Source organism: Galleria mellonella, unplaced genomic scaffold (assembly GCF_026898425.1).
Source record: "Galleria mellonella isolate WM207_F2 unplaced genomic scaffold, CSIRO_AGI_GalMel_v1 utg463, whole genome shotgun sequence".
Lineage (NCBI taxonomy): Eukaryota > Metazoa > Arthropoda > Insecta > Lepidoptera > Pyralidae > Galleria > Galleria mellonella.
The window spans coordinates 162,265-184,933 of record NW_026442102.1 but is presented as its reverse complement, the minus strand read 5'-3'; the positions used below and the strand labels follow the sequence as shown (position 1 = coordinate 184,933).

Here is a 22,669-nt window from a genome sequence, read left to right as displayed (position 1 = left end):
ATTTAAAGTCCCTAGTAACTTTCCGATGATGGAGAACACCGTGAATAAACTGAAATTAATTAAATAAGGTTTGCTCCCTGTTACGTAAGATTCTAACATGTTTGTAAAATGTGGGCATGGCTAGTATTATATTTAGTTCTCCACAGCGGTTAATAGTCGATAAATACTTCTAACTACCCCATTGTAAATTTTAGTCTTGAATATACTTATCTTATTGCTAGTGTTGGTTCTAGTCTTTGTTTTGTCCATTAATCGCTAAATCGAGCAACAATGTGAATACAGCGAAAGTGGTGCTGATGTAAGTCACCCAAATGTGTAATGAGCGGATAATGATGCGTCGCAGTCGCGGCCGCTGCTGACCAGTGTAAATGCTTTTATCATCGTCATTTGCTATAATGACTTATATTTTCTCCTTGGTTTTCTTTATAGAAACATCCATTTATCCGATTGCCGACGAAAGGAAAGTAATGTTTTTGGACTTATTTTATTTATTTCATTTCTCCGTTTTCCAGATTTAGCCTTTTTCGGATATGATATAACTATAACCGGTTCTTTGGCGTGATATGTCGCGTAAATAAATAGTTATATATATATATATATATATATATATATATATATATATATATTCATATCTGAGGAATTGTTCGGATTGATACCTGCTGCTGATTTTCACCACCGTACAACCCGCCACAAACTAAAGTTTCATCCCAATCATCTGGACAAGTGGCGGTCTTCCACCATGCGTTTTTAAGGCACTTTCTTCCACGCACAACCATATACTCATTCATTCATTCATTTAATTGTCGAGGGAAGGATAGCAGTGTCCCTTCTAAACATAATCGAAAGGGGGGAAAGGGATTGTTAGTAATGGAGGCTAAGAATCCCATTGCTAGCAATATACCCAACCAGGTCGACCTCCTCGCGGTTCTTCCTGTAAACTATCATGATTAATTCCTGATGAAATCATCATAATGAGCTAACTGGCCTGTTTTCATTCTCACCTATTACCCTTCACTGGTGCACCGCCAACGTATCTCGTTATCGCAGGCGGGGTTACCATACCATTTTCACCCATCAAAAAAAATCATCGAAAGCCTAACTACCTACTATTTGCCTAATAACTACTAACTACCAACTATTTGGCAACCCGCCAGTCAAGCGTGGCAACTACTAGCAAAACTCTCCAGGGGGGAGGCTTATATTCAGCAGTAGATAACAGCTGATACGATACGATTCACTTCTCGAAATGTTGTATGCATACACCATCTCGGGTACCATGTACGAGGTGTTTGAACAAGGCGTTCGCGTGGGCAGCTTCCGTTGCGTGACAATACGATTAGATGCGCGTGTGTCGGGCGAGAGTCAATCGTCATAACCGTAATATATCTGAAACTCTAGTTACTTTTGGTTTCTTTTAATCCAATCCGAAAGTTGACACGTTCCGGATTACATTGCGGTTTGGTGCGCGTGACGCAACGGCACGCAACATACTTATAAAACGTAAGCGACGCGCGTTGTTATGTACTTCTTATATATAAACGCGATATCTATCAATTTTAATAAATAAAGAAGGATAATAATTTTCTGTATATAATAATTAAAAGCTCAAAGAACGGATAACCTATGAGGAAGAAAGGTTCTTGAGTGGTGACCGCGTACGGACAAACGCAATGTAGGACGACTCCCCTGCTAGATGGAGTGACGACCTCAAATGCATTGCAGGGAGTCAGTGGATGAAGGGGGCTTAGAACCGTTCTGTAGGGCAGTCTATGAAGAAGGCCTATATTCAGCAGTGGACAGAAAATGGGTGAAATGATGATGATAATGATAAAAAAGGTGGTTTTCAATTCGGTTGACTTTTTTTTTCGTTTTTTACCTTCATAACTGTTTTATTTATAAACTGTTTTGGACTGTATTTTATGTGACATTTATAAATTCTGCAGCGATCCATAGGCAGGATAATAAATGAGACATATGTACATAGTTCACCACATTACAAACATACAGTCCAACAGCGGTCTCGCTGAAAATGCTAAATGTAAAACAGGTGATTGTTATATCTTTGATTATTTACTAAAAATATGTTCCTCGCCCAACTGTGCAAGCATATAGATATGACCAGTACCATGGACATAACAGAGTATACTGTTTCGCCCATGATACCCCCATGCGTTGCCATTCATGAGGACTCAGGTGTTATTTCTCTGTACCCTGTAAATTCACGCCATATCTCACCTTTCAAACCGAAACACAGCCATGCAAACACAACTGCTTCACGGTTGAAACACGAATGAGACAGAGGTACCCAAGCAATCGACTTTTGTACAAAGTCTCCTTCTGGTGAAAAATAAATGTATACATGATTTATGCAGCCTACACAAATTGAAAACTCAAAGTACTTCAAATTGATTTAGATCCGTCGGAAAATTAAGGAAATAAAAAGCCCTTTATTATAAAAAGATATTTTCATTTGTTACTTAGCCATAAAAGATAGTCTTTTGTCCCGGGAGACACCCATTAACGAGTAAATATTTGTGTGGCGTCGCCGTGGCTCTCGTTCCTAAGGCTTATCTAATATTTTCGTTCAGAAAATCTGCGATATTGTTTGCACGTGTAGGCACCATGGTCGGGGACGGCGCCGGCGTACGAGCGTCCGTGACATCTTGTGCTCTATCCACGACCGGCTCCCTACATACTTGCTAATACCATGGCCCTTAACCTTAGCTCAGTGACCTAAATACAAGTGTCACGTGCTCTCACCGTGAAGCTGTAAAATGAGAACTGGATGGTGGCGACAGCATTTTATCGTTTAATTTCTTAACACACAAATAGCAAACTTTCTACTTACAGTATAGAAACATTTTCCAAACGTCTCTAAAATATACTGACCGTTTTTCTCACCTTTGTTCAACTCTCGTCACCTAGATATATATATTTCGTATACGTATACTTAATAGTCGGATAATGTCGCTATATTAAAAAAGTCGATATTTTCCCTTTCTTTCCTTTTATTATTACAAGAGAATACTTTGTACTGTTACTGTTTGGTATAGAGGGCTGTAATTAGAATCGTAGTAGAATTTATCATGAAAGAACCCACAGCTACAACAGAGCTTTGTAGCAATGAAAATAAGTAGCCTTTATCGTGACAGAATAGTGTGGCACCAACTCGAGAGTAAACTCTATCGATTACAAATAGAGTTATCAAAGTTGACAATTTATAGGCGACGGTTACCACTTTCCATCAGGTGGGCCGTCAGCTTGTTTGCCATTCTAAGTTGTATAAAAAAAAAAAAACTAACACAAATTATCTGATATCTAATCAGTTTGTTTAAATAATTTATTAGTTTGGACAATTAATGTCTATACATTTATTTTCTGTTTACTGTAATAAATAAATATAAGGGGTCATTTATTTATTTATTTATAATCATATAACTAATGAATGGCAATATAATGTGGAATATATTATATATATATTTGTACACCGACCCAGAGACAATGTGTGCGGCCAATGTAAATTTCTTTCAACTAATTATTACTCATCATTCATTTAATTTCATTTCAGAAAAACTTAATTTTTTTATTCTTTTATACGACTTAGAATGGCAAACAACCTGACGGCCCACCTGATGGAAAGTGGTAACCGTCGCCTATAGACATGAGCAGTACCATGGACATAACAGAGTATACTGTTTCGCCCATGATACTCCGCGTGTGTTGCCATTCCTGAGGACTCAGGCGTATTCCTCTGTACCCTGTAAATTCACTGCCATATCCCACCCTTCAAACCGAAACACAGCCATGCAAACACAACTGCTTCACGGTTGAAACACGAATGGGAACTACAGGGGAATTGAGAACCTTTTTGTTTCCTTATCACAAAGGTAGTTTTTTTTTGTCTTAACTCACTGTAGAGATATGTCCTCGAAGCTCAACCACATAGAAACTAGCTTGCGTAGGTGCCCGCATACTTTAAGCCTTCATTAAATATTCCCGTATACATAAACAGTTGACGCCCTCACCTTGCTTATCAATTCATGGCTCGACGCGGCGGCTGCCGTGCGCCGTGCGCCGTGGGCGGGAGGGAGCACGGTACACCAACTGGGTCACGTCATCATCACCACGTGCACGTGCCGGGCGTAGGATTTACTCCTCACGGTTTTAATAGAATAACTGACCCCGAGTGAGTTATTGGCGAAACTACGTAAGCCTAATGAGTTCATTTTTAGGGTACCGGCGAGACTTGTCGCCTTATGGTTGTCGCGAGTCACAATCCACATAGTTGGTTAAAAAAAGTCATTGTTAGTTCTGGGTTGTGCTCCTAGAAATTCGTTCTCTGGTTTTCCGTAAAATAGAATGTGGTAGTTCAAAGACTAGACTATTGGTGTGATAGTGTGGCATTTATTACTATTTAGCATCTATTTTTGATTGTAATTGTTCTGTTATTCTTTTAAAACTAATGATATTGATTAATTGTATTCATTAATTTTTTACGTCCATCTATTGGAAAAATCAGTTCGGGTTAATACAGACGATCAGCGATGAATGTTAATACACTATGAACTTCATTAAATTACCATGTTCATAGAAATTTCGGAAAAATTTTCATAGTGGATTTTTATGTCAGTAGTATCAAAGGAGACACGTTTTTTTCGTTTAAAATAAAAAAAAAAAAAACTGTTTCAGCTTTTCATTAACTTAACAAATCAGTCAAGTCTTTAGAGTATGGACTTATAAAAAAAAACCTTTTCATAATTTATATATTTTCTGCGTATCAAACTAGAAACTGTCGCTGATTCATTATTTCCAGAGTAGGTACCAATATAAAGTGGTATGCGATAACAAAGCAACATGACTTCCTGTACAAGATGTTACATAAAAAGTGGCTTCAGTACCATTTTACATCGTCGTGTCGACGAACCTGTCGATCCGTTACGGCCTCGTGCCAATGATTCCCTACGTTATAAACGATTCTAACGGTGACCTTTTGTGACGCGGTATGATGGTTCTTTAACAATATTTTATATACGTTTGTATCACCAATGTTTTTTGAGGGAAATTCAGTTTGCGTCATTCATTTGTAACATTACTTATGCCTTTTAAGAAGTTTTATAATTTGGCTTCTAATAAAAAACATCTATAATTGTAATTTACAATTATTTTTTATTATTACATTTCCTGGTAGCAGAGCATAGTTTAAACAGGCCACTTTCTTAGTAAAAATAATTTTCCTTTCAAAGCGTAGTGGAAATCTGCGATAATAAAATAAAAGTAAGAAATACTAATAATAATTAAAAATGTTCAATATGAAAGTGGATGTAAGGGGAACAGACTGCCAAAAAAAATATGAACCAAGTATATGAAAGATATACACTTAACGCGTATAATGGTCTACCCCATTATAATAGATGTCACAGCATGTTCTGTGATGTTTATGGTGCTGTGCACGTCTACTAAGCCGACGATTACTACATACCATCAGATTTTTGCTTATGCGTTTGATGCATCTGACTGTAAACAGAATTCGAATCGAAGATGATCTTCATCTTCACTCTTTCTACTATACATTATTATACTCTTCCTGTAAATGTGTTCACGCATGTTTGCAAAGTTGGTTTTAATCTATGTTATGTGTTTCTGAACTAAGTTGCTCGATCATTTAGCAACATGTCGTCTTTCTACTTTCCATTTTCATTTATTTATTTATACTTTATTGTTTACAAAAAATTATATACGTTATATAGAATTTATATTAAATAATGACGTACAACAGAAGAGCTTAACTCTGTAAGAGTTCTTTTCCAGTAAATCCTGAGTGGAAAATAGCACTAATTACTAGCGGGCAGTGTGCGTTTTTTTCTATTTTCCATTAAACCTATTTTACAAATTACGCATAAGAACCGTCTATGAGAGAGTCTAATACCTACCGATCTAATTTTTCCGCATGGGGGGGGAAGGGATTGTTAGAAATGGAGATTGAGAACCCCATTGCTAGCAATATACTCAGCAAGGTCGACCTCCTCGCGGTTCTCCCTGGAAACTATCATGGTTAATTCCTTATGAATTCATCATGATGGACTAACTGGCCTGTTTTCATTCTCAACGATCACCCTTCACTGGTGCTCCGCCAGCATATCCCGTTAGCGCAGGCGGAGTTACCATACCATTATCACCCATTAAAAAAAATGCTGCAAATATTAATCGGTGTTCATATCTATATTTACCGTGGGGTCAGTTAGCGAATGGCGGGTGACCCGTGCCGGGGCCGGGGCCGGGGCCGGGGTCGGGTCCAGTGAGAGCCGAGCTCGCGGCGGGCGGGCGGCGCGTGGGCGGCACAGTGCACCGACCGCGGTCGCGCGGCGGCCCTGACCGTCATCTCTATAAATATGCCCCTCGTGCAATAGTTGCCACGGTATATAGTGCGCCGCTTCTGTTATGTAAGGCGAGTGCTGTACTACGGCCGCCTGTTTCCTGGCGGCCGTAGTCGGCTGATCGATCGACGTAGTACTCGTATGTTGAGTAGAAGGCGACCTCGGCGCTGTAGCGGTTTTATAAACTACCACATCTTTCAATGGTTGCGGGTTCAATCTTTCTATAATACCAAAATATTAAGCTATCTATATCTATGAAATTGCCGTGTTCAACCGAGTTCAAACGCTCCTCTTTTTGTTTCCAATTCAATTCTCAATTCGACTGTAATTTTTTTTTTTTATATTTGTTACCTCATAACTCCGTCTATTTATTTTAAACCCACAATTGGGACTTAACGCGATATAAAAGCTTTTACAGGTAAATAGTAGCTACATACCTGCTTCTTTATTGCCGATGTTTAAAAAAAAATGTGTAAACAACGCGAAAGTTTAAAATTAACTATATTTACTAAAAATTAACTATATTTACTAAACTTTACTTCGTATACATGGCAATGTTTAATATGTAAATAAATGCATAGATATGGGCGCTACGGTCCCCAGCAACTAGCCAGTATAATAAGTGTTAAGTTAATCGTCACTCGCTCGTCCATATAGGCGGCCGGTGAGCAAACAAGGGCACCGGAACATGTACCCGGACGGGCCGTGTTGCCGCATGGCGTCAATCTGTTACCGGCTCGTACGGCTTCCCATTTCAACCGGCTTATTGGATGTTCGACGGTGTGGGGTGTCTGACTGGCTCCGTCGATGGTCGATAGGCTTTTCGAATTTTATATACGCATCAACTTTGCCGGCCGTAAATCAGACGGCCCATTACACGAGACGGCTCCGCACCGTCATGCTGGAAACTTCCACCCTCCGTTACTGCGAATGGATCTCGACTTATATTAGATATACTTAGTAATGAAGCACACGTATATTAAATACAAGCCTTTAATAAATATATTTTAATGTCTTATTGTAAATAGATAGATACTTTTTATTGTTTCCTCCAAAAGATTACAGTAGTAAACTTATTACACGAGTAGATAAAAACAATTACAAAAAATAATCACAGTGAGAAAACAACAGGCGGCCGCTGAAATCGCGATATCAACCAACCGCAGTTAGGCTTTGGTGATATTTAAAAATGGCGCTGCTGCTCATCCCTCAACCATTAAGTTCCCTTAATCGCCTTTTACGACAACCGCGGGAAAGGAAGGGGTGGTCCATTCTATGCCAGGACCGGAAGACGATAGAATGTATTTATCTATATTGACAAATTATTAAAACCTATATGGATTATCGCTAATATCGCAGCGGCTATACCGCTGAAAGCGATCTCATCCAGGTAATCTTTTACGGAGAGGAACACAAAAACAGTTTTAAACTGTTTGATCGGAGGCACGATGAAAATTCTGTCATTGTACTTATAAATATACTAGCTTTTACCGGCAGATTTGTCCGCGTGACCAGAATATGTTTACTCATCGGTATAAAAAGTAGCCAGCATCCTTTTCCATCTCATATAGTACGTATATAGTAAATTTCATAGTTTTAGTTAAAGTTAAACTGTTCAAGTGCTTACTACCTTATAACGTCTTAATAGCTTAATCAAACAAACAATGTGCGTGCAGGAAGCGGAGCTGAGCACGTGGACATCGTTCCTGCAGCGCGCCGTGGACGCCACCTACAACACGGAGGTGGTCATAGACAACCTGCACAACATGATCGGTGAGTACCGTCGGTGGCAGGGGTTGTGATGGAGCTTTAGTAAACGTTTTCATTTATTTATTTTATTTATACTTTTGCACACATCAAAATATGTCTGCAAAGTGGACTGCATGGCATTCTCTACCAGTCATCTGTTATGTTTAAGATTAAATTTACTATTTAATGAATCAGTTTATTTCTCAGTGATATGGAATCTTGACAGGAGTTCATTTTTGATAAAATTAGTAGTTTTACTAGAAGCCTCATCATCATCATATCAGCCTTTACTGTCCACTGCTGAACATAAGCCTCCTTCTTGGAGAGTTTTGCTAGTAGTTGCCACGCTTGACAGGCGGATTGGTAACTGCAGTTAGGCCTTGGAGTTGTTTTAAGAGAGACACTGTTGTCCATCTCTCAAAAAAAAAAAAAATTAAAGTCGTTTTTAAATTAATTGTAATACTATTATTATTTGAAACTTAGATAGTGCAGGCAGTAGTTAGCTATAAATGCAGCAACCGGGAACAAACCGGTCATGTATCTAGTAGCGATTAAACGCGCAATTTCTCTCGTCATGCACGCCGCACACCGGCTCTGTCGTGCGGTGTACCTTACTTTCCTGAGTGAATGCATTTATTGCACTTGCACTGCTTTGGTTGTTTTAAACATATTATTTGTTTACATATTTTTATTGAGAAAATGTGGGTATATGACTTTTACGTTCTCTAATTAGACATTCATTCGACAACTGCTGAGTATTGAATCGAATTTTATTTGAAGATGTTTATGTAAAAGTTTCGACAACCAACTCGGCTGGAATAACGTTAAAAAAACTACGCCACTTCTTCTCCTCCAAAATACCTTAAAGTTTGGCAACACGCACTGGTTAAAGACAAAGGTCTTTAACCAGTGCGTGTTGCCAGTAACATATAGTATTATATTATCTGTGCCATTGATGACTTATGGAACATAAACATGGTCCTACACGGTTGGCCCTATACAAAAGTTACAAATTACTCAGCGAGCTATGGAGTTTCTTTCCTCTCCTCCATGCTCGGTGTTTCTTTGCGTGACCGAATCCGAAATGAGGATATCCGCAAAAGAACTAAAGTCACGCTGAAGTGGCAATAGCGAGATCACTGAGCTAGAAGAACCGAATACCGACGGGGGAGATATGTTCTTGAGTGACAAACGCAGAGTAGTACAACCCCCCACTAGATGGAGTGACGACTTCAAATGCATGGCAGGGACACCCTGCAATGCATTTGATTGCCCAGTGGATGTAGGGGGCTTAGGACCGTTCCGTGGGGCAGTCTATGGGAGAGGCATATGTTCAGCAGTGGACAGATAATGGATCAGATGATGATAATGTGAAAGTTCCAAAAAATTGTTTGTTTTTGATTCCACATTAATTCTGATACGATTGATACGAAATGTGAGATTTGAATAATTCTTTTTATAAAATGTTCCCGTATTGATCTTGTATGATATTCACTTTTTCACTATTGGGCTGATTTTCGTTGTGGAGCAAAATTTTCAGGTATTTGAAATGCCGAAAGATCTCTCCGATCTTATGTTTTGTCACGGTTGAAGTAGACGTTTTTCTCTGTATATCTGTCTTAAATTGTTTATTTTATAGTGGTATTGTTATAATGACCGTCGATTGTGGCGCGCCGGTGACGTATGGTGGGAAATAATGCATAGCGAAGGTGGCTGCAGTTTTCCGCACTCGGTACAATTGCGTTTATTGTCACTTCACTTATACAATTACCGGACACTTCATTGCGACTCATTAGAGACGCTATTCACCTCGCGCTGCGATGGGACCGGCTTAATTTGTTAAACGCGCCGACTGCGCTCGGGATAATGCCCTCGTTTCCAGTAATTTTGTGTTGTTATACTGTTGCGAGAAATTATGTATGATTATGTTTTTTGCATTGTGCAAGTGTACCTGTTGTTAGATTTTTTTTTATTGATAATGAAATGGTAATTCCGGGGCTTGCGCTATCGGTATACATTGGCGGGGCACCAATGAAGGATGATAGGTGACGTTGAAAGCAGGTCCGTCAGCCCATCGTGATAAATTTAACTGGAATTAACCACGATTGTTTTTAGGGCGAACCGCATGGAGGTCGACCTAGTAGGATGTATTGGTAGTAATAGGGAAATTAGACCTCATTATTAACAATTCCTTTCCCGCCATTGTTAGATTGTTAGGTCTTGATCGATTTATGAAATCTAAATTATCAATAGTATGTATACCTATTTTTTTTTACAACACAGGGGTAAAACGGACATGTGGCTCACCTGATGGTAAGTGATTACCGCCGCCCATGATCACCCACAACACCAACGGCATTACGTTACTATTTTTAATATTAAAAGGATGGCGAGCGTACTGTTCGTCTGATGATAAGCGGCCATCGTAATTATAATTTGTGTATTGCTTTTAACACGAACATATCGATTTCTAGTAATAGTTTCAGTAGGATTTTACGTGAATGCCACATAACGTTCATGTGTCCGTTTTCAGCTGAGCAGAGGCGGTGCGTGCGCGAGGTGTCGTCCAGTACGGTGTTCACGTCGCTGTGCGGCGCGGACGCGGCCAGCGATGCGGAGGCGGAGGCGGAGGCGGGAGCGGAAGCGGGAGCGGAGGCGGGCGCGGGCGCGGGCGCGGCGGCGGGCGCGAGCTCCCCGCTGGAGCGGCGCGCGCCGTCGGCCGCCTGCAGCACGCCCATCGCTCGCGAGTAGCGCCCGCCGCCTGGGTTTTTGTGTTTCCATTGTTATAAACAGTGAGGATCTGGACGTTCATCTTCAATTTGGAATATATTAACAAACGTATGTTGCTACTAAAATAGTTTATAGATAACAGCATGACGTCCGCACTCAGCCGCCCGGTAGCGAGGCACCGGCGGCGAGAGCTGGCCGTGACGTCAGAGATATAACTTCGGCGATTTCATAATCGATGAACGGTTCCCGCCAAAACGCTCTCGAGTACGCGAATATTTTTAGCGCCATATTAAAATCGCTCGACATCGCACCGGCCGTAAACCGTGGCCGGTGCGCGTCGTAAATATGTATATACATTGATTATTTATCGACGAAGTACCTACACAAAGTCGAATAAAAGTAGGAGGGAGGTGAGGCGCTAGACCGCGTCCACCGTACGTCACTGCCGAACCGCGTGTGTTCAATTCGCGCAAACTGCCGCGCTCGACCGCTACCCCCCATGTCGCCGGTTATAAATTACAATGATTATTTCATTAAAAATTTTATAACAAAATATCAGAGTTAAGGTCAGAATATTTTTTTTTTATTATAAATATGGCTTAAAGCTTACGACCCGTCTGATAGTAAGTGCTCGCTCTAGAGACGTTTGTAACACTAGGGGTGTTACAATCTTATTGCCGATTCTATATAAACCCTTGCACACCTATTTTAAAGAACTCCTTCCTTATATTGAGGAAAAATTACAACAGAAACTAGTAAATTTGAATAATCTCCTCTGAAATCGCAATATCTGGATATAAAATTTTCGATTCTACGATTATAGCTCTGAAGTAGCTGCATCACAACAACCATTTAACATAGTAGGATGTTGGGCGTGCGTCTGTCGTCATAAGCAAACAATCTTAGTGCACCAACACCCCGCTAAACAGCACGCATAGTTTTGTTTTTGTTTGCAGTTTTCTCTTACAAAGATATGCTTTTTCCTGTTTATGTTCATAGAAAACAGGGATCCCATCAGGCGGGCCGTCAGCTAGGCTTCATATCATTTCCAGATAAAACCCATAAAAGAATTAAGACCCGTAACACTCGTCGACCGCCGGCCAGGCAATATACGCGATGTGTTAAAAAGCTAAACCAATTACACGAAAGCTTCTAACTATAGCCTCGACCGGCGGCCCGCGGTACACCAGCACAGGAGTCACCGCGAAAGCGGCGCGACCGGTCGCAGCGCAAAAAAAACACAAACGCTCAATGTATTGATGCGTTTCTTTCAACGTCACTATATCTACAGAGACTTTATAGAGTAGAACGAATTGTATTTTACGTATAATGTTGTGCTATTGATGTTCTCGTATGTATATAATTGAAACTTATTCATGTTGACGCTTGTTGTCGTGTTTAATTAATTTAATATATAACTATTATTCAATTGAAATTGGATTCTGCGTTGGGGGAATTTGAAATTTATAAGTATAGGCTCAAAGTTCAAAGTTGTGTGTATCTCGTTGTATTTTAATATTTTATTGTTGCAATTGCTGTTAGCTTATTCGGTGCCTTTTGTGGTGTTCGATGCAGCGTACAATAGCTGAATTTGAAATTTTATAAACTTTAGGTTAAGCCTGCTTTGGATGGGAGTTTGTTTGTACAATGGTATGTGTGTGTGGTGTGACGTGTTGCACATTGCCTCTATTGTATTAGCACATTTAGATATAATTGTCCAATTAAGGGTTTTTGATATTTTTACATTTTATAATAGGTTTTTTTTAATATGAATATTATCTCAATGGTTCGATCTGCTAGATTTAGGTGTTCACTCGACCGACGAGAAGTATAGACATTGTGTTATTGAATTTCAAATCTCAGGCTGTAAGTTGAAGAGTGAAATTTGATACCTAATATACAACCGTTTCATTATGATATTTATCAATGTTCAAATGTTTATAGTAAAATAAAATTACGTTGTTAAAAAATTAATGAATAAATCTCTCCTAGTAATTTAATATAATTCCGAATTAAATGACTTGGAGAGATTTATTTCTGGCAACACACTTGAGACTTTTATTTTGGTAAACCTAGTGCACGTGTTTGCGTCAGTACTTTATCTAGTTGAGCCTCGTGTTGGAACTTTGTTATTGTCCCGTGGAAGGCATTATAAGATGCCCCACTATTGCCATGACTTTTTAGATGTATATTTTGTGTGGTAAAGGTGCATATTGACCGAGAGCATTTCTTACATTTTAATATATTCATTGATGTGCATTCATTTCTTGCTACATAGTCAATACGCACCTTTAAGTGTCAGGTAGTGCAGTTAAATTACGTATATAGGATGATAGCAACATACAGCAATGTTTCAGGCCATCATTAGAGGGGACGGCCCTTACATACCATGTTGGTATACACATTTCAATGGTCCATGAGACCTCATAGTACCTCACGTGGAGGACGTTGTTCGTGTGTTGGCTTTAGTCTCTCTACAGCAGTATTAGAATGCAATATGAATGAGTAATCTAGTGTAGGGATCTTTTTATCGTAGTAGTTTTTTTATGGGTGAAATTAAAATGGTAACCCTGCCTGAACTATTGGTTTACGCTGGCGAGGCGCCAGTGATGGATGATAAGTGAGAATGGCAAGCATGAGGCGAGTTAACAAAGTGGATAAGGCAGGTGTGTGTAAAGATAAAGGGATTTTGCACTCGGTTCGCCCTGCTCACCCCGCGAGACACTTGTCGCCACGGTAAGTGAATGATTACATCACAGATTGTTTAGTAACACACTGCCACGTAGCAACGTATGTGATTGTAGTATTATTATTGTATTTATCCTGTAATCTATAACGGTTCCTATACCATATACTCAAATGACGGTGGCCAAATTTTATATAGTTTGTCGGGACGTGTCCGGCTGTGTCGTCAGCTGGCCAATGCCCGTCTCTCTCCCTCACGTATACTCGTGTCTTGTAGTGTCACTCACAGCTTGTCACTTCCATTCGTATCTGCTTCCCCATTCTACGTTACGTTTGTATTGGTGATATAAATCTTTGTTCTCTTTTCAAAGTTTGATGTGTATTTGTTACATCAAATTTAAACATCATGTTTTGTATTGTACTAGTTAAAATATAAAATATTACATGTATTTTTGAAATGACCAATTTTTGTTGCTTTTTTTTAATTGCGCTAAACGTTTGAAGGACAAACGAAAAGTTGATAAATATAATATTTTTCTATTGAATTTCTGATATTTCCATTTGAATGTGTAATGTAAATTTTATATGTTATAGTCTAAGCGTATTCATCATGTTATGTTTGTTTCTAAAGTGTAGATTTGTCTATATTAAAAAAAAAAAACAAGTATTTGGATATCTCCTTATATAGTGTTACACATATAAAATAAATTATACGAATAAATGTTTATATGTAGGTATTTCCCATTTTGATCAGAAAGCGTTAATTTACGTTCCATATAATAAAATGTATAAGATTGTAAAGTTTTTATACTTGAACAATTTCTCACTTTTCTATCCACAAGTTAGGTTTTCTGATTGAATGAACTAAATGGTATAGTGCTATAGGCGGCCGAGTCTCACATGTGATATGACAACGAAGACGTACTAAATGTTTATCAGCGTTAAGTTTGTTCTAGCCGTACAGTGGGACCGTACATTATGGGACCTTAGCCATGGCTATTCTTGTTATCCTACTGTTAATATAACATTGTATGCATTTATTTCTTACGTCGTATCATAACGTTGGAATCTAACAATAAAAAAATATAATTAGTGATCTTTAATGTTTGGCCATTTTGCTAGAAAAACCTTCTATTAGGGATTATTTCTGACGCAAATGTGGTTGCAGTGGACACACCTGAATACTGGATGTTTTAATGGTCAGATCTTGAAGAGAGCATTTATGTATTATTATTATACTGTTACAGATAATATATTCAGAGAGAGGTCGATTCTGACGCGTCATTTGTCTAAACCTGTCTCGAAACCAAATGTTTTAATTTGATAATTGTGCGAAATGACTGCTGTTATGTAATATTATAAATTTATAATAATTTCGACTTAAAAGTGTTGGACATATAGTTCATATTGGTCCTTATAACAAGCATTTTTTCTGTAATAATAAATTGAAAATTTAGTTTTAGAGATAGGTCGAGAGAAATGCTACCTCAGAATCGAACCTATTGTCATCTCATACTGTGACTGTGAGATGCTGTTGCTTTGTCTTGTAAATGTAATTAAATATTAATAAAATACAGAATGTGTTTATTTTAGAGAGATAATAAGAATTTACGTTGTGTTATCGAACTGCGGTATTACCAGAAATATATGTTGTGGTCAGAATTGATTTAAATTTAGTTAATGTACTTTATAAGGGCTATTACATCAGAGTAATCATAGATTGAATTCAACTTTGAGATTGCGTAAATACAATATTGAAAATGCAAGTACAAAAGACAATTGTATAGTTAAAGATAATTACGGTATGGGATTGTTATGAGTGAAATTGATGGAAGGCGCACTGTGAGAATTGTAACTATGTATAACACTGAATGTACTTGTGCAATAAATGTACTAGCATGTATTGTGGTGTATGCAATTCAGAAGTCCAAAAGTATCGCAGGCACTATGGCGTAGTGAAGCATATATGTTGGGGCTTCGATTCTTGATTGAATCAGTAATAATCGTTCGATATGCAACATACATGAGCTGCTTTATAATGTCTGGCTAATGTTTGCAGATGTAACCGCTGTCACTGTCCATATGCCTTAGTTATGCTACAAACAGCTGCTGTGAATTTATTTGTTGTTCGTGTTATATGAGATTGTAATTCTAATAAAAATGTACCGCTCTGGGATGTGCTGTGTCACCTGTCATGACGTTCAATAAACAAACACAATGCGCAATTATTTCATTAAAATGGGAAGGCGATATTGTTACTATAAATGTATAATGGTTGTTATTGTGTACGGGCTATAAAAAATATTTTTTATTTATTTATTTATTTAATACTTTATTGTACACATTAGTTATAAAAATATGACAGAGGTAAACTATGTACCTAAATAAATAGTATACTCCATACATTGTGCATTTCTTGGTCAGTATAATATAATTATTATTGATATTTCGCACATTAATTTTAAACTTTCGCTTTGTTTACACATATTTTAAATACACAATCAAGTTAAGTCCCAATTGTGTATTTAAAATATTGTTCACAATGTTTCGTCCAATAGTGAACTCCCGTAAATTACAGGTTAGACTAATCTTTCATAACGCACAGAGAACATATGTTTCGTGAACTGCAGTCTTAGTGGTTATCTTTTAGCGATTGGCGACAGTGGCTACTCACCCGGATATGTCTGCGATTCGGTTTAGCTTTGCAACAGCGCATCCCTAGACTGTCCACGTTATATTCCAGTACCCGATATTTGTATAAATCTCGATCTTTCTATACTTGTGATACTGTACATGTATTATCAACAGACATTTTCTACAAGTTTTTTTGTACCAATAAACCATTACATTCCATAGCGTAAGCACTCGTTCGTGGGGACAGCAACAATACGTATTGTAAAAATAAAACTACGTTTATTTTGAAAATATAATCGTTATTTTATTTGTACCTTACACTATCTTACAATAGATCTATATAAATTCTCAATTATTATATTATATCAGACTCTTGTTGGCAAGCTCGTAGGCCCGTCCCGAGGCGTCTCGCTGCGGCCCTGGGGGGCTACCATGAGTTGAAATGGCGAATTTTCGGACTCAATTTCGTGTTTTCGTTCATACCGAAATCGGCCCAGTAAATGGAGCGTAATATTTCATTCGTCATAAATCCTACCATTAAAGTTCAAAGAAACGGTATTTTAATATTTTTAAGTGTTATTTGTAATATCAAATTTTTGTTTCTTTCGTCTCCGAAATTTCAGAAATCATTTCATGGTAGACCTATTGGACTCGTATCTTGCGGCTTGCGGCTCGCACGGGCCTATCTATGTAACATTGTGCCCGGTTTACACTATTAAAACACTCATTCCAGTGCTTCAATATGCACATGTAAACGGTAGCTCTTAAGGGATGAGTATTACCCTGTATATTAGGATTTTATTGGTTAAACATTAAACTGTTATGAAGTACATAAAGTGAGTGTTTTAGTAGTGTGAGACGGGCCTTATAGTAATCTATGGCCACCCTCGAATTACATTGTACAACCATTGAGTTCAATAACATTATTGGCGATAGATTAATTTTTTTAATCTACATAATTAAAACTATTAATTATACACATCTGAAAAAAAAACAGTGTTGCCAGTAAAATTTTTATCTGTTCCATTTTTGTTGTAATTTTAGAATAATTATTTCCCTTGTTGATGTGTTTAATGGGAACTTTCAAAGTATTATCGCGAGTGTTTACATTTTTACACGTTTTATATTATAGCGAGATAATGAAAACTGATGAAATGTTTGGTTTAAAAAAACAATACTGCAGTTAAAGCTGACGGTTATCTTGATCTAAAAATAATTACAGGGAATACTAAAAATAGGTACAAATATCTTAAATTTTCTAACCTGCAAGATGCGTTTAGATTGAAACAAATTAGGGTAAATATTCAATATTTCGCTCACGCTCAGATAAAGTACTTTAGTGTCCGGTATTTATTGCTATACTGTATTAATGAAAATAAAACACAGAGTAGGTATCTACATACAATTTCGAAAATAGCAACAAAAATGGAAGTATTTGATATTATATATTTTAGCCATAGAAGAAGATAGTGTGGTGCATCAGGTAGAACTGGTACTGATTTGGTTATATAAGCATTCGGCTAGTCGGATGGTAAACGCTCATTGTAGCCTTTGAGTATCTGTACTTTAGTGTACTCTTTAACAATAGTGTAATATTTTTTAGAAATTGAAATAAATGCATTTTTTATTATAAACCGTTCGTGTGTTACCACGAATTCTCATCTGAAAATTCAAGTAATGTCAAAGAATTAAACAATAAATATATAAATGATGCTTGCTTGAGATACTGAATTGCATTTGTTTTTAAAATTTCCTCTAAGCATGCACGGTACGTAGTTCTACCTGACGCGTCACTTTCTATGTTTCTATCCAAGAAGCTGTAACACCAACACGCTTCTTGCTTAACCTTAACGCAGTACGTATGACGTGGTAATGGTAACAGAGAGGAGAGAGCTGCTGCAAAAACACGCGAGCATGTTACCCGGCCGACAGACAATGCAACCCTGTAATAACAATCGAGAGTGAAACTCGAATGTAATTAACGACTGCTCTTTACGTTAATAAATTGTCAGAAGCTGATTTTTTTACGGAAATATTCGTGACAGCACAGCTTGACGGCTAAATTACTATTTGTAATGTTAAGGATCTTTATATTATAATAAAATATGAAGATAGGTATTTTTTTATACAACTTACAATGGCAAACAAGCTGACGACGCACCTGATGGAAAATGGTAATCGTCGCTTATAGACATGAGCAGTACCACGGACATAACAGAGTATACTGTTTCGCCCATGATACCCCCCATGCGTTGCCATTCCTGAGGATTCAATAAATATAAATAAAAAAATATATAAATGGATGCTTACAACACCTGAGATATTTAAATGAACTAGTGGTCGCCCAGTGGTCGAAATTCGACCCTAACATATATTGTAATAAATATTTTTTATACCACTGAGGTGATAAACAAGCATACGGCCCACCTGGTGGTAAGCGGTTACCGTAGCCTATGAACGCCTGCAATACTAGGGGTATTACGCGCGCGTTGCCGACCCTGAAGAAACCTTTTTACCCCCTTTTGAAGAACCCAATGCTGTAGTTTCTAGGAAAACCTCGGTAGGGAGCTTATTCCACAACTTGAGTCTTCGTGTGAGAAAACAGCTCTGAAACCGCGTTGTAAGCGACTATCTAGGCTGTAGGGTATGAGGGTGAAATCCCTATTGATGGCGAGCCGTACATGGTAGGAAGTGGCCGTGGGCATCACATTGAACAATTCCTCTGAGCACAATCCGTTGTACAAGCGGTAGAACACGCAGAGTGAAGCAAAATTTCTCTTAAGACTTAAGGGTTCGATACCGCTTGCAAGACCGGGATCTTCGACAATTCTCATTGTTTGTCGTTGCACCGACTCGAAGGGTTCATGCTGGTATCTAGGTGCTCCCGCTCATAACTGACAGCAATACTCCATGTGGGGCCGGATTTGTGATTTGTAGAGCATTAATCATTGATCCGCCGTGAAGTAATGCTTCGCTCTATTAAGCACACCGAATTTTTTGAATGTCAGCTTCACCTTATCTTCGAGGTGGCCACGGAACTGTACGTCACTAGAGATGTCGACAACAAGGGTCCCAATGCTTTTAGAGATGTTTTTAGAGATTTTAAGAGACGTGCCCTGGTATTGTGGAGCTACAGCAAATGGTTTTTTTTTTTATTGGTAAATGCACAAGCTTGTTTTGACATTCAGTAGGATTATAGACAGATAATATTAAAGACAAACGATATTAATCTATTCACAATTTCACCACAGATTTTAACAATAAATAAAAGAGTATATCATGCGTGTGTGTGTGTGTGTGTCAAATACATGGTAGTGTGCGTAATATTTCTGTTTTTTATTGATTTATTGTATTTTTAAGCATAAATTAAAAAAAAATTAGCATTCTACACTGCTTTTCATTCATTCCATTATGATTACAATAATATGTCATACAAAATCGTTTATTATTACTCCTACAGACCAACATATGGCCCGTCGTTGGTTGTTTGCCGCCTCATATCACACTGGACTTGCATGTTGCTTCACAATGTGGTGTTATGTTAACCACTAAGTATCACTCTCGACCGCTTTTACAATCATTTCTGTTATGCTATAGTTACAACGGTAATACTGTAAATGTAAATTGTTTATTTCGTATAAACGTTACGTACTCATCTACTAATCTATCAGTTACCAAATAATACTATAGAGCGCGCGCTCACTGAAGGCTTCTCTTTATCTACGTTCGTCGCGGCGAATTTACATGTTACGTGGCCGCGGGAACTCGTATAAATACTTATAGATACTCACTATTATTTACACAGTACAATATTAGGCACCAAAGTAAGCTGCGGTGTGATTTAAAAAATCATTCGCTGCTTAACATTACCAGCGGAAGTCATTCGATCTCATAAAATTCACACAACTATTGTTTAAACGCCTGAGCACTACAAAATAACAAAGGTGAAAGTTTTTATACTATTTTTTTTTTGTTTTGACCATGGAAACCAAAATTCTTCGCCGTGCACTTGACACACGTGCGCTTTGATTATATAGCTACGTGTACTATTTTGACAGAACAAAAAGTACCCCAAAGATTAATCCTCATAGTACTTATTATCCGCTTGAAACGTGTGTTCACTAAAGTACATTGTACACTATCAGTATACAATATCTACTGGGAAAGGTAGTGTCGTTTCGTTTCACTTATGAGTGGCCGTGTGTGTCGTTTGGACGGAGCGAGGCGCCGCGCGGTAGCGGCGGCGGCGTCAGGCGAGAGCGGGAGCGGGCGCGGGCGCGGCGGCGGGCGCGGGCGGCGGCGGCGGCTGCGGGCGCGGCGCCAGCGCTCGCGGCGGGCCCAGCACGCTGTGCGGCACGCATACGCGCCGCCCACATACCTAGCGCGGCGAGCAGTTAGCTTTAATACTAGTAATCACTTATGACTACCCTTTAATTATTAGTTATTAAATAATAATCTGAGATACGGCGACAGGACTGCGAAATATGAGCATGTGGAGTGTTACATTCACAGCGGCTTCACGGTGCTTTTGATTCCAAGCTGACAGTAGACATAATGGTTCGAGGGCGAAGAAATTATTAGTAATGGAGTCTAACAATCCCATTGCTAGCAATATACTTTTTTTTTTTTTTTTTTTTTTTTTTTTTTTTTTTTTTATCAAGTCAACTTCTACATGGTTCTGGACATAACTTGCCCATGCCCACTTGCCACTCCTGAGGACTCGTGTTATTATATTCACGCCATATCGAATTTGTCACGACGGGCCCAAGCAATCGACTTTTGTACAAAGTCTCCCTCTGGTAATACTTTATCAAGTAAACTTCTACACGATTCTCTTGGCAACTATCGTGATTATATTCTGTCGAATTTGTCACGACGAGCCGTGTGGCCTAACTTCATCCTCATCAGTGTTAATAATAAGGTTTAATGACGCACTGCTAGCAATATATTCTATTAGGTTGACTCCGTGTGGTTCTGTTCTATGATTTTGCAGTTTTACATAAGACCAATTGTAGCATTTTTATCTGTTAGAATTGATTTCGTGCAACAATAGATGTTCCTCAAGGATCTATTTTTGGTCCTTTAATGACCATTTTTCATTTTCGATGAAAAGATATGGCAAGATTAATTACTACATAATTAGAAAGTATATATGGTAAGTCGGCAAGTGTACCTGAACGGCGACGTGTCCGCGGCGCGCGGCGCCGACGGCGAGCACGGTGTCGCCGGCGCGCAGGCGCAGGCCGGCGTCGTCGGCCCAGTCGGCCGCCACCGTGCGCTGCTGCGGGTAGCCCAGCTTCACGCCGCCCGACACCGTGTACGCGCGCGACGGCGGCAGCGGCGGCGGCCGCTCCTGCATCGCCAACCGTTATTATCAACTGCACTCGGCCGCCTCAACATTCTGTCCATCGTCCGCGTAGGCCTTATTTATAAGCACAATGTTACAATAATTTTAGTGATTTTGTCGCAGAACAAAATGAGTTAAAAGAATATACCAGGTCGAGGCCGACGAGCGAGCAGGTGCGCTTGACGAGCCCCGGGTCGCACTTGTCGGCGGGGTCGGGCGGCGGCGTGCCGGCGATGGGCGCGGGGCGCGGGCGCGCGGCGGGCGCGGGCGGCGGCGGCGGCGCGGCGCGCGGCGTGCGGCTGCGGTGGCGGCGCCACGCCGCCTGGATGCTCTCCGCTGCCGCCTGCCGCCGTGCGCGCCGCATGCGCTCCAGCACCTGTCACGTAAACATTCATTACCTAATTTTTGTTCCTGAATTAATAAATTCTTCGATATAAATCATTTCAGTCGGAGGGAGTACAATATTTAAAGTTTGTATCCGGCTCGGAGGATTAAAAAAGATCAAATATTCTCGAATATAGGACATGTATCTTGGAAAACTTAATAATGAATATTGACAATAGTTATAAGGAGTGAGTTACGTTAATTAACATACTGTATATTTTTATTTTAACCATTAACATTATTTATTTACTTATTACACTCCATAATGGGGTTGGTTAATATTGAAACATATCTAATTATGAATGGTCGGTGTTGGGCGGAGCGAGTAGAAGAGAGGACATTTTTTTTTTAAATAGCTAATTAATTTCAAGATGTTAATAAGTAAGTTTATGAGAGTTTAATATTTAGACTGGATGTATAGCGGGCTGGATTTACCTGGCGCATGCCCTCGCTGAGGAAGACGTGCCGCTTGCCGAGCGCCCAGCGCACGGCGGCGGGCGAGGCTGGCGCGGGGGGCGCGGCGGCGGCCGCCACCGCGCGCAGCACCGCCGCGCACCCCGCGCCCGCCTCCTGCTCGGCCGCCGCCGCCGCGCGCGCGCCGCGCCGCCACAGCGCGCGGTAGCGGCTGCTGAACGCGCGGAACCGCATGCGGTGCGGGTAGCCGCTCGCCATCAGCTGCGCCGTCTCTAAGATTTGGAGGGCACGGACCTGCGACCAGGAAGCGATGCCGATGTACAATAATCATTGAATCGTTTGTCTGTAAACG

General features: G+C 39.5%; 2 protein-coding genes across 2 annotated transcripts in view; one reads left to right on the top strand and one right to left on the bottom strand.

Moving 5' to 3' along the window:
- Positions 1-15,849, top strand: part of LOC113510146 (uncharacterized) — a 37,921-nt gene extending 22,072 nt beyond the window's left edge. Inside the window, exons 3-4 of the mRNA XM_026893620.3 lie at positions 8,051-8,147; positions 10,657-15,849. Of these exons, the coding sequence (XP_026749421.2) occupies positions 8,051-8,147; positions 10,657-10,874 (315 nt within the window). The 3' untranslated portion in view covers positions 10,875-15,849. The remainder of the gene's footprint in view (positions 1-8,050; positions 8,148-10,656) is intronic.
- Positions 15,850-16,402: 553 nt separating this feature from the next.
- LOC113514633 (unconventional myosin-IXAa) overlaps positions 16,403-22,669 on the bottom strand; it is a 42,988-nt gene continuing 36,721 nt past the window's right edge. Inside the window, exons 10-13 of the mRNA XM_052898621.1 lie at positions 22,339-22,611; positions 21,668-21,895; positions 21,346-21,525; positions 16,403-20,550 (exon numbers count right to left, since the gene is read on the bottom strand). Of these exons, the coding sequence (XP_052754581.1) occupies positions 20,422-20,550; positions 21,346-21,525; positions 21,668-21,895; positions 22,339-22,611 (810 nt within the window). The 3' untranslated portion in view covers positions 16,403-20,421. The remainder of the gene's footprint in view (positions 20,551-21,345; positions 21,526-21,667; positions 21,896-22,338; positions 22,612-22,669) is intronic.